The following is a 12,298-nucleotide window of genomic DNA, read 5'->3' on the forward strand; positions in this document are numbered from 1 at the left end:
AACACACAAAGCACCTATAATAGACGTTAACCTTCGCATGATGTCACAACACCATCCCTCACTGATGTGTCTTACCTGGCTCAAGCTATTCAGAACAGCAAAGCCATTAACAGGCTCTCAATGCCAGAGCCTGCGATGTTTAATGGGGATCCAATTCATTTTATTGAATGTAAGGCATCCTTTATGTACTCATTCAGAGAACAGGTATCTCTTCAGCAGATAAGCTGTATTACCTTAAGAAATATATCAGTGGTCCTGCTCATAAATGTCTTGAGGGCACGTTCTACCAAAGTGATGATGAGGCATAAAAAGATGCTTGGAATAAGCTTAATCAGCGATACGGTCAGTGATACGGTCAGTGATACGGTCAGCGATACGGTCAATGATACGGTCAGTGATATGGTCAGTGATACGGTCAGCGATACGGTCAGCGATATGGTCAGTGATACGGTCAGCGATACGGTCAGCGATATGGTCAGCGTTACGGTCAGCCATACGGTCAGCGATATGGTCAGCCATACGGTTACCCATACGGTCAGCCATACGGTCATCCATACGGTCAGTGATACGGTCAGCCATACGGTCAGCGATAAGGTCAGCGATACGGTCAGCCATACGGTCAGTGATACGGTCAGCGATATGGTCAGTGATACGGTCAGCGATACGGTCAGCGATATGGTCAGCGATACGGTCAGCCATACGGTCAGCCATACGGTCAGCGATACGGTCAGCGATACGGTCAGTGATACGGTCAGCAATACGGTCAGCGATATGGTCAGCGATACGGTCAGCCATACGGTCAGCGATGCGGTCAGCGATACGGTCAGCCATACGGTCAGCGATGTGGTCAGCCATACGGTCAGCGATACGGTCAGCGATACGGTCAGCCATACGGTCAGCGATGCGGTCAGCCATACGGTCAGCCATACGGTCAGCGATACGGTCAGCCATACGGTCAGCGATGCGGTCAGCGATACGGTCAGCCATACGGTCAGCCATACGGTCAGCCATACAGTCAGCGATAAGGTCAGCGATACGGTCAGCCATACGGTCAGCGATACGGTCAACGATATGGTCAGTGATACGGTCAGCGATACGGTCAGCGATGCGGTCAGCGATACGGTCAGTGATACGGTCAGCCATACGGTCAGCCATACGGTCAGCCATGCGGTCAGCGATACGGTCAGCGATACGGTCAGCCATACAGTCAGCGATAAGGTCAGCCATACGGTCAGCCATACGGTCAGCGATACGGTCAGCCATACAGTCAGCGATAAGGTCAGCGATACGGTCAGCCATACAGTCAGCCACGCGGTCAGACATACGGTCAGCGATACGGTCAGCCATACAGTCAGCGATACGGTCAGCCATACGGTCAGCCACGCGGTCAGACATACGGTCAGCGATACGGTCAGCAATGCGGTCAGCCATACGGTCAGCCACGCGGTCAGACATACGGTCAGCGATACGGTCAGCAATGCGGTCAGCCATACGGTCAGCCATGCGGTCAGCCATACAGTCAGCGATAAGGTCAGCAATGCGGTCAGCCATACGGTCAGCCACGCGGTCAGCCATACGGTCAGCCATACGGTCAGCGATACGGTCAGTGATACAGTCAGCCATATGGTCAGCGATACGGTCAGCGATACGATCAGTGATACGGTCAACCATACGGTCAGCCATACGGTCAGCCACGTGGTCAGATATACGGTCAGCGATACGGTCAGCAATGCGGTCAGCCATATGGTCAGCCACGCGGTCAGCCATACGGTCAGCCATACGGTCAGCGATACGGTCAGTGATACGGTCAGCCATATGGTCAGCCACGCGGTCAGCCATACGGTCAGCGATACGATCAGTGATACGGTCAGCCATACGGTCAGCCATACAGTCAGCGATAAGGTCAGCGATACGGTCAGCCATACGGTCAGCGATACGGTCAGCGATATGGTCAGTGATACGGTCAGTGATACGGTCAGCGATACAGTCAGCCATGCGGTCAGCCATACGGTCAGCGATATGGTCAGCCATACGGTCAGCCATACGGTCAGCGATACGGTCAGCCATATGGTCAGCGATACGGTCAGCCATACGGTCAGTGATACGGTCAGCGATATGGTCAGCCATACGGTCAGCCACACGGTCAGCCATACGGTCAGCCATACGGTCAGCCATACGGTCAGCCATTCATCATCCAAAGGACATTTCCGGAGAGGCTCTCAAAATGGCCACAAATACGGTCCAAAGATGCCGAAGGGTTACAGACATTTTCTGATTTTTAAATGCCTGTTTGCAAACTATGCCTCATGCAAAGGGCCTAGACATACTGAGTGACTGTGGGGAAAGTCAAACATTAATTTAGAAGCTACCTGACTGGGTAGCATTGCGCTGGAATCGTCGGGTTACGGTAGCCCTCATGGAAGGTGGCGAATTCCCATCTTTCCAAGACTTTGCCAAATTCATATGTAGCTCCCACAAAGGCGACCACCATACCAAGGCTAGCATTATCAGCGGCAGTAGTCTCAGTTACAGTCAGCAATATGCTTAGAGAAGAGCTTAGCTATTCGAATGTGGCAGACTCCAAACTACTCAAAAGTAGTTCTGGGCAATATAAATAATGATGCATGACTCTTTCACACGTTTGTAGCCAATAGGGTTCAGACAATTCGCCACAGTACAAATCCTCAACAATGGCTTTATGTCTCAACAGAAGAGAATCCATTAGACACTGCCTCTAGAGGGAAAACCATAAATGAGTTGTTTTCCTCAAATTGGTTTAGTGCTTCTGTGTTCCTCTGGAAACAGGAAATATCGATAATAACAGATGTAGTATTGGAACCTCTCATAGGTGATCCAGAGGTGTGAAGAACTGGAACACTGCATACAGGGGTGTAGTGCTGCTGACCGCTTGTCCGAGTTCTCATCATGGTTGCAGGCTACTAAGGCCATTTCATGCCTTTTGTGAGGAGTTAAAGGAAAAATAAATGGACTCGCTAATGTAAGTGCATTGGAAAGTGCAGGGCGTGTCATCGTCAAACACCTCCGAAAGCAGGTGTACAAGCAAGAAATACAGTTACTGAAGAAGGGAAGTCGGTTGCCAGATCATCCCAAGTCGATCATCCTTCTACAACTTACTCAGACACCCAGTGATCTTATCAAAAAACCATCATGTGACTAAGCTGATAATTAGTCATTATTATGAAAGAGTAAAACATCAAGGCGAGGGCTTTACCATCAATGAAATCAGATCCAATGGCTATTGGACTCCTGGAATAAGCAGAGCAGTTGCATCTTTTATCCGGCAGTGTGTCACTTGCCAGAGACTCAGAAGACCTCCAGAAGGTCAAAGGATGAGTGACCTTCCAAAGGAAGGTGTAGAGCCCTCCCCACCTTTCTCATAGTGTGGCATGGACTGTTTGGTCCCTTTACCACTAGAGAGGGAAGAAAGCAGCATAAAAGATATGGTTTGCTTTTCACTTGTTTCTGCTCATGAGCGATCCATAGTGAAATGTTAGAGGATATGTCCACTGATGCCTTTATAAATGGTCTGAGATGTTTCATTGCAGTTCGTGGTGCTGTTAGACAAATCCAATGTGATCAAGGCACCAACTTTGTGGGGGCAAAGAACGAATTGAACAAAGCTTTACAAGAACTTGACACTCCCAGACTCACCACCTTTCTATCCGAAAAACATTGTGATTTTGTTTTCAACGCACCTCACTCCTGTCACGCCGGAGGTGTGTGGGAGAGCCAGATAAGGACCATAAGGAGTGTGTTGGACTCCACATTATCATTGGCCTCTTGCAGACTCAACGGTACTTCTCTGTGAACGTTGTTTTATGAAGTCATGGCTATACTCAACAGTCGCCCACTTACTGTGGACAACCTGTACAACCCTGATAGTATGGAACCACTCACAGCCAATCATCTACTTACAATGAAGTCCAACATGGCTCCACCTCCACCAGGGAAGTGTGTTAGGGAGGACCTTTATGGACAAAGGAGATGGCGCAGAGTACAGTATCTGACGGAACAATTTTTGAGTCACTGGAAAGGGAGTATCTCCACATTATTATTGCAAGACAGCGTTGGCACACACCGAAGAGAAATGTACAAGCGGGAGATACAGTGATGCTTGTGGATGACTTGTTACCCAGATGTGAAAGGAAACTGGGACGGATTTCAGAGACTGTCACTGATGAAGATGGACTGGTAAGAAAGGGTAAAATATGTATAGGAGATAAGAGACTTAAGGAGAAAGGGGAACGCCTTGGTAAGCTGTCAGTGCTAGAACGTCCAGTGCAGAGGTTAGTCTTGTTATGAGAAGCTACTTAAGTACATTTCACTGATGTTTATGCTTTATTTTCCAAATGATACAGATTTGAAAATTATTTGTGTTTGTGGGTATTGCTTGGAACACACATAATTTTGGTGGGAGTGTAAATAACCCCAAGGTTTGACATGAGACTAATTAATGTTACAAAACATATTGAGTTGCGTATTGCATATTTTTTAATATACGTTTGTATTCTGTATTCATTTGTATACATTCATTTATGCTTATGTAGTTTTATTTAGTGGGACCCCTTTTTTTGAGGGACTTCCGTTTTTTTCGGCTACCAGAACATCGTTAAGCTAAGCTAAGCGGAGAACGTGTTTGTCTTTGCTTTATGATATTTTGTAAATGGTTTAAACCCCCCACTGGTAAATGCACAAGCTCTTACGTTGGCTACGTTTTTTTTTGGTAATTAATTTATTTTAAATAAATCGTGAACCATCAGTCAAGTCTTTCGGCCATCAATCCGAGGGGAATGCTACAGAGGAGTATGATGAATTCAAAGATTTAGTATCTACTAAAGGAAACACATCAAAAGCGACCCAAAACAGAAAAGACGGCTGGCAAAAAGTGTCCGACAAGTTAAATGTGTAAGTAGTTTTTAGTTATTGTATTTATCGCTTGAATGTATTACTACGGTTCCAGTGTTTCATCATTCTTTTATTGTCATAATTACAGATAAAATACAATCAAGTTAAAGTACAAACATGACATTTCATACATGTTTGTATGTATGAGTTTGTGTATGTATGTATGTATTTGTTGATTTTACGTATATGAATGGTGAGGCCATGATTGAACCCATTTCCATGCACGGACACTATTAAGTCTGTGAGCTAATCCCTGTTTATGCAGAACAAACCTGCATCCGAGCAGGTTTGAGGATTTGGATGTGCTGCTATGACAACACATCCAGCAAGACTTTCGAAAAACCGTGCCAAGTGCCCCAGGCGGCTGGCGTGTGCCAAGTGCCCTATGGCCTGACTATAGACCCAGAGAGACATGCATGCTAGTGGGCTGTAACACTGTTACCTCTCAGGCCTCTTTCTCTTACACCCCACAGGGGGGCGCATTTCATGACTTGCACTATAAATGTTACCACTCACAGCTTCTAATATCCTGAGGCCCCAGGGCACTGGCCCCACTGGCCCGGTCCATAACCCAGCCGAGGCTCCAGGGGGCGCTATCTTGGGGCACCTTCAGCCACCGGCTCATTCCCCCACTGTGAGCTAAGAAGCGCTACTGGGGATCTTTCCTGCCTGCTGCCGTTAGACCCCACAATGCCTGCTGTCGATGTGCAGCCCCCACAGCCAGCCTTAACGTCCCATTTTTAATGTGGTAAAAGCTGCTCTCTGTTTTTAATCATATAAATAACATAACACTTTGCTGCTGAACACAAGAGAATTTCCCCTCTTGGATCAACAAATCATCTTATTTTATACTCAGGGGATGAGAACCACTACAGTGTCACATTAATTATGATCTGAATCAGCAAGTATTTAAACGTCACCTTTGGCAAAGAAACCAATAGTCTTTCTCTTTTTTTGTCTGATGATAGTAGTTTATTGTTTAAGCCACACAGTTCGATTAAACATGTTAAACTGAAGCCTTCGTCTGAGTATGATCTAATGAATTCATGAGAGTGAAATTATTTGTTATCAAAACAGAAACATCCGTCTCACAAGATGACAATCTATTGTCGAGTCATTCTTTAATGGACATGCAGGGGGGGAAACAGGCAAACCAGTTGTTTTCCAGCTCTGTGCTGAGGACTGAAATTTAAAATCTACTTTGCGATTAAATAACTTCCAATTCCAGCTCGCAGAAAGTCAGGTTTTACAGTAATCCTCATCTGTTTACCTCAGATGGTATTTATATAGAATACAGACAAAACTTTTGTTTAAATTCTCAAGGTGATGGAATCTGTTAAAGGTAAAAATTGGTGCATTCATTATAAATATGTTATTTCCTCATAGCTTGTATGTGTCTCTGTGCCATTTTACTGAGAGTCTGAATGTCATTAACAGTGTTTGTTTAAATGCACATTTACCTTTGATCTGTAGGAAAAGGTCCCTCTCTGAAGTTGAGTCGCTTTTCTATTGACCTGTCACTCTTCAGGGAAACACAGCTGGGTACAGGGGAGTCTGCTCTCTCCATCAGGACACTGTGGGCAGCGAGAGGAAACAAACCCTCATGCTATAAATATAATTCATACAATGGGGACGGCATCACACTGCTGTTTAGCCTTCTGCTCTGCCTTCATGTACTTTGATATGCTGTGAGGATCTTGATGTAAACAGACTTATTTACAGTCAGCTTTTAAGGAAATTGTCTCATTTAAAATTTAGATATTATATGAAACTTTTAGTATGACCGTTTAAAACCTCCACAACTCGACTTGACTTATGTTCCTTTTTACCTGTTTATATATGTTTTTGTTTGTTTGTTTAGTTTTGTTATGTGGCCATTTTGTATAGGAGGGATGGTCTGTTGCTCACCTCTAGTATAAAAGAACTGGCTGATTGTGGAAGAAGACGGTGAAGACAGAAGATGGCGAGGTCTTTTTATTAAGCTACACATATTAAAGTGCTGCCCACTGACCAGCCCTAGCTAGGAGCCCAGTTTACTTTTATGTTATGGCCTGACTATAGACCCAGAGAGACATGCATGCTAGTGGGCTGTAACACTGTTACCTCTCAGGGCTCTTTCTGTTACACCCCACAGGGGGGCGCATTTCAGAAGCAGATCCATCCATTTTTATGCTGATCCAGACCAGATGATTCCTGCTGGGGCCTCTGTGAACATGAAGGGTAAGTAGATACATAGATAAATACACAATATTGAGTACTCAGCATTTTTACATCAAACTGATGAATTGGGTCTCCATTCTATTATATTCCATGTGTAGAATTACACATAGTAATGAGGTTTAGTGCAAAATTCGAATGCCACATTTTTTATAAATATATGTTTAAACATCCTCTCCTGGAGCCGACACCTTATCCTGGTGGAGGGGTTTGCGTGTTCCAGTGATCCCAGGAGCTAAGCTGCCCGGGGCTTTATGCCCCTGGTAGGGTCACCCAAGGCAAACAGGTCCTGGGTGAGGAACCAGACGAACTGCGGCTCATTAGACCCCTTATGATGAGTAAAAACATGGATTCACGTTTTCCCTCCCCCGGGTCACTGTCCTCCCCCCCTCCCAGAGCCAGGCCTTTACCCATGGGGCCTGGTTGGTGTGGAGGAAATTTCTCTAAGTCCGATGTTTAAGTGTTTGACAGAACTTTATTATTCGATGAGCTCGAAGGGAACAGACACTCAGCAATCATGCGTCTCGTGTTCTGCTCCCCGAACAACAAGTGCATACATCTCTTATAGCCAAAAATGCCGTCATCAGATGGTTCAAAGTAAAGGATCAGGTGTCTGTAGACACCAGGCACTTCTGCTTATTGAGGCTTGCTTATCAGCACAGAAATTCCTTTGCGGTTTCATACTGAGTCGAGTTAAATCAGTCTGATGTATCAAGCACAATGTACTAATGCAAGCTTGCTTACTGTAAGTAAAGGGATTTCTATTTTCTATGAAGGAACTAACGTTTGCCATAATGCAGCTTGCTCAGCAAGGGCCCGGGTCAGCATGACCTGGCAGTGAGATAAAAGTAATTGGGTAATTGGATCACCAGCTTCCTGACAGAGAGGAAGCAGCAAGTAAGGCTGGGGGGGGTCACTTCTGAAACACAGTCCCTCAGTATTGGTGCCCCTGAAGGATGTGTCCTCTCCCCACTGTGCTTCTCCCTCTACACCAATGACTGCACCTCCAGGAACTCAGCTGTAAAACTCCTGAAGTTTGCAGACGACATCATCATTGGACTCATTCAGGATGGTGATGAGTCTGCATACCGGCAGGAAGTGAGACGTCCGTCAGGAGACGTCCGTCATCATTGCTCCCCCTCACCATATCAGACAGCCCCATGTCTACTGTGGAGTTCTTCAAGTACCTGGGTACCACCATCTCCCAGGACCTGAAGTGGGAGACCAACATCTCCTCCATCCTCAAAAAGGCCCAGCAGAGGATGTACTTCCTGAGATAACTGAGGAAGTACAGTCTTCCACAGGAGCTGCTGATCCAGTTCTACACTGCAGTCACTGAGTCTGTCCTCTGCTCCTCCATCACAGTCTGGTATGGAGCAGCCACCAAACAGGACAGGAAGAGACTGCAGCGGACCGTACAGACAGCAGAAAGATCATCGGTGCCCCCCTACCCTCCATCACAGTCTGGTATGGAGCAGCCACCAAACAGGACAGGAAGAGACTGCAGCGGACCGTACAGACAGCAGAAAGATCATCCCCTACCCTCCATCACAGTCTGGTATGGAGCAGCCACCAAACAGGACAGGAAGAGACTGCAGCGGACCGTAGGGACAGCAGAAAGATCATCGGTGCCCCCTGCCCTCCATCCAGGACCTGTCTCTCTCAAGATCCAGGAAAAGGGCAGGAGAATCATCACAGATCCCACACACCCTGGACACAGACTTTCTGAGCTGCTGCCCTCTGGCAGACGATATAGAAGCCTGCAGACCAGGACACCCGACACAGGAACAGCTTCTCTCCCCTCGCCATCTCCATCCTAAACAGCTGATCTGTCACACTGCTAAACACCTACAGCACTGCAACTGCACTCCTGATTCTGATACTGACAAAGGCTGATTTCCAAGGGACCTAAAAGTATGACAAGTTTGGGGTTAGAATTTAATGCTTTATTTCCAGTAGGTTGTGTATGTTTGTAACATTACAAAGTGTTTTTATAAAAATGAATTTTATCATAATTTGAAAACCATATCAAACACTGTACAGCAGGGGTCTCCATCTCCGGTCCTGCAGAGCTACTGTCCAGTACGTTTTTCTATCCTACCTGGCTATTTACCTGAGAACAGGTGTGACTCATCAGAAGCCAAGAAGTCACGTGATCTCGTACAGGACGACCGCTTAGAGTCTTGCTCAGCTCCCAACTATTTAATTTCTCCACCATTTAACCCCCCAAATCACTATTACAATATACTTTAACCTTGTCGAAGTTACAGAGATTTTCCATTTTTTTCCTCAACTCGTTCTCACACTGATAAGAAAAAAAAATGAAAATTGGTTCGACGAGTATTCGCTAGTCAGGAAGACGATGACTCCCATTCTAGTGCGGGAGGTGCCGATTCTGTACTGGACCGAATTTTGGCTCGTATCGATGGTATTGAAAAATCCCAAGACGCCTTGGACGATATAAAATCATCAATCTCCTCCATTGAGAGATCTCTTTCTAACTTATTACTGTTAATGATTTGTTGTGATTGTTCGGCTCCACTACTCTTGGCAGAGTGCCCCCCGCCCCCAGTAGACATACGAGTAGAATGTGAGGTGATTGAGGTATGGATTGATTCTGATCGTATATGGACTAATCATCCGGAGATTCAAATACGTCGTCCTTGATTCACCCATAATATTATTGTGCTATGGTTGAACTGCCCAAACATGTTTTTCATTGTTCACGTATATAACTTGTTTTTCACGAATAACTTCTCACGGAAAGAGTTGGAAAACCTGTGTTGTCTTGTCTTTCTCTGGGGAAAGGGACGCTTACCTTGCTTCTCCCAGGGGAAAAGGAGAAACGTTGCTCAAAATGCTTCGTTACCACAAGCGCAAACCCGCCGTCTGTGTAAAAGTGAAGTTTGTGTCTCTAAAATCACACCGTCTGTTTATTTTCCGGTGAAATGTGTGACTCCCCCCCTCCGTATTTACTCCGCTCGGTGTCCGCGATGTGTGATTCATTCCTGCTTGATGGCTCTGCTGCGCCCTTTTCGGGACTGATAATAAAGAGCTCACACTTACACACACACACACAACACAATTAACCCCGTGTGTGTGTAATACATACATACACCACCTTCTGTCATTCAGCTGCGCTGTGGGTTGCGTTTGACTTAATCTTTACCGATTATTAAAATCAGATTGCGTACTATTTGCATTAAACAGTTTAAATACGACTGCAAAGCCAGTCAATTAATCAGAACATTTCAGATTGGAGAACACAGAACAGATCCGTGGTAAAACCTTTGATTTAATAAAATGTTAAGCCTTATGTTTAACACTAGCATATTAATCCCCAACACTTTAAAAAAGAAAAACTTAATATAGCTTCAAAATATTACAATGTTTACGCAGCACAGTATATTAGGCGAACTCATGGCTGAGCGTACTGTAAGTAATTAAATATTATTGATGTTAATTCGAAAACTCTTCTGATACACGTACAGTAACCTACTGTGCTGTACGGACGTATATTTAATGTTTAATTATATTGAACACTCAAATTTCTCATTACATTTGGAATAAGAAGCCAAGGATTAAGTATTCTGTTCTCACCAGACCGAAAAACCGTGACATTGTCTCTTTTTGCCAAATCTGCTGTTTTATTTTAAATCCCGCTATATATGTAGGCTGTGTAAAACATATGCATTTTATTATTATAGTCTTACCTTGAAACATAGAATATCTTTAAATTATTCCAGAATATTGATAAAGTATTTCTTGACAAACTTTCGACTCTGCCTTTAAAATCTCGACACTTAATTTCACTTTCGTTTACAGGCAGGAAATGATCAGCTCCGTTTCATGCAAAAAATGGACACGGACTCTGCGGCACATCGTAGGGTTTTGGGGGGATATTATCTATGTGACTTAATTAGTAACAATAACCGTAATTCGATTATAACGCACATTCAGGAGGATCGTGCATGTAAAAAGCGGTACTGCAGTAACACTTAACAGTGGCGATTTGAGAAATTTAGAAATGGAGGGATCAAACAGATTTGGGGGTGGTGGACCGTCAGACAAAACTTTGTAATTTTATAATTTCATCAAAATATATTAATTGGTGCAGCAAAGTAAAAGTCAAACTAAACAATTGAATCACACTTTATTTCCAATGCTCAACATGTACAGGTAACATTTTACAGACAGAATATTAAACAAAACAAGAACAAACAGATATTCAGAAAGAGTTATTACAAAGTAAAAGATTACCATCTCACTACCAAATATGACAGAACATTTTAGCACTATATCTATACATCAGGTAAAAAAGGGATCAAATCAGGATACAGTTCTGAGTTTTTTTTTTTTTTTAGACTTTCTGATTAGATTAATATAATTTATTAGGTCTAATTTGTGAACAGGGTAAAATAGGTTGGATTTATTGTATTTACATTTACGAATATAAAATTTATAGTATTAAATTTATCTGCATTGTCACGCTCGTGCCACGCCCCCCTCGTTAACGTCGGGGTTCCACGTGAGGTTGTTTCTTGTTGTGTTATTCAGTCCTGTGTATTTAAGTCCAAGTCAGAGTACGTATCCCCAGTTCCGTCATTGACGTCGTGCTCCGTGTTTCGCCTGGTCTGTTTGTTCTACCTAAGCCGGAGTTCCTGATTCTCCGCTCCCTGCTCGCCCGACGGCGATCGTGACATGTATTCTTCCAGTCACAAAAAAACCCGCAAAAAAAAAACATTTTTACAAGAAAACTGAAAATTATGACATACATTTGTTTGTATCATGTTAAGCATATCAGAGCAAAATTTTTCAACAAAAGGGCAAGACCAAAATAAACGAACATTAGTTTTGCAGTCACATTCACAGAAAGAACAGCTAGATTGAAAATATTTGGACGGATAAACTTTGTGTCAATTTAAAGGTGACTTCTACTTTATTTGTTGATAAAAACTTAGAAGGTAAAGTCCACACCTTTTTCCAAGGTATATTATCCACTATGCCATTCCAGTATGAAACATGTGGAACGGAGGTGTAGTTTTGGGTAAAGAATGTCCTGATTTTTTTTTATTATTTCTTGAAAAGCATGTATAGAAAAACACACCTTACCAACAGCAGATTCAACAGGATCCATAGACGGAACAGTCGGATT

The 12,298-nt window shown here is 44.0% G+C and overlaps 1 protein-coding gene across 7 annotated transcripts in view; it reads right to left on the reverse strand.

Moving 5' to 3' along the window:
• Positions 1-11,133, reverse strand: part of LOC125721985 (NACHT, LRR and PYD domains-containing protein 3-like) — a 54,050-nt gene extending 42,917 nt beyond the window's left edge. For 3 of the 7 annotated variants that reach the window (XM_048998219.1, XM_048998220.1, XM_048998215.1), the window contains exons 1-3: positions 10,857-11,131; positions 7,030-7,131; positions 6,387-6,500 (exon numbers count right to left, since the gene is read on the reverse strand). In XM_048998219.1, the coding sequence (XP_048854176.1) occupies positions 6,387-6,500; positions 7,030-7,091 (176 nt within the window). In that variant the 5' untranslated portion in view covers positions 7,092-7,131; positions 10,857-11,131. Of the gene's footprint in view, positions 1-6,386; positions 6,501-7,029; positions 7,132-9,961; positions 10,191-10,856 lie in introns of those variants that run through there. The other 4 variants (XM_048998217.1, XM_048998222.1, XM_048998216.1 and 1 more) reach the window with 4 other exon arrangements.
• Positions 11,134-12,298: the final 1,165 nt, after the last annotated feature.

The sequence above is a fragment of the Brienomyrus brachyistius genome, unplaced genomic scaffold (assembly GCF_023856365.1).
Source record: "Brienomyrus brachyistius isolate T26 unplaced genomic scaffold, BBRACH_0.4 scaffold36, whole genome shotgun sequence".
NCBI lineage: Eukaryota > Metazoa > Chordata > Actinopteri > Osteoglossiformes > Mormyridae > Brienomyrus > Brienomyrus brachyistius.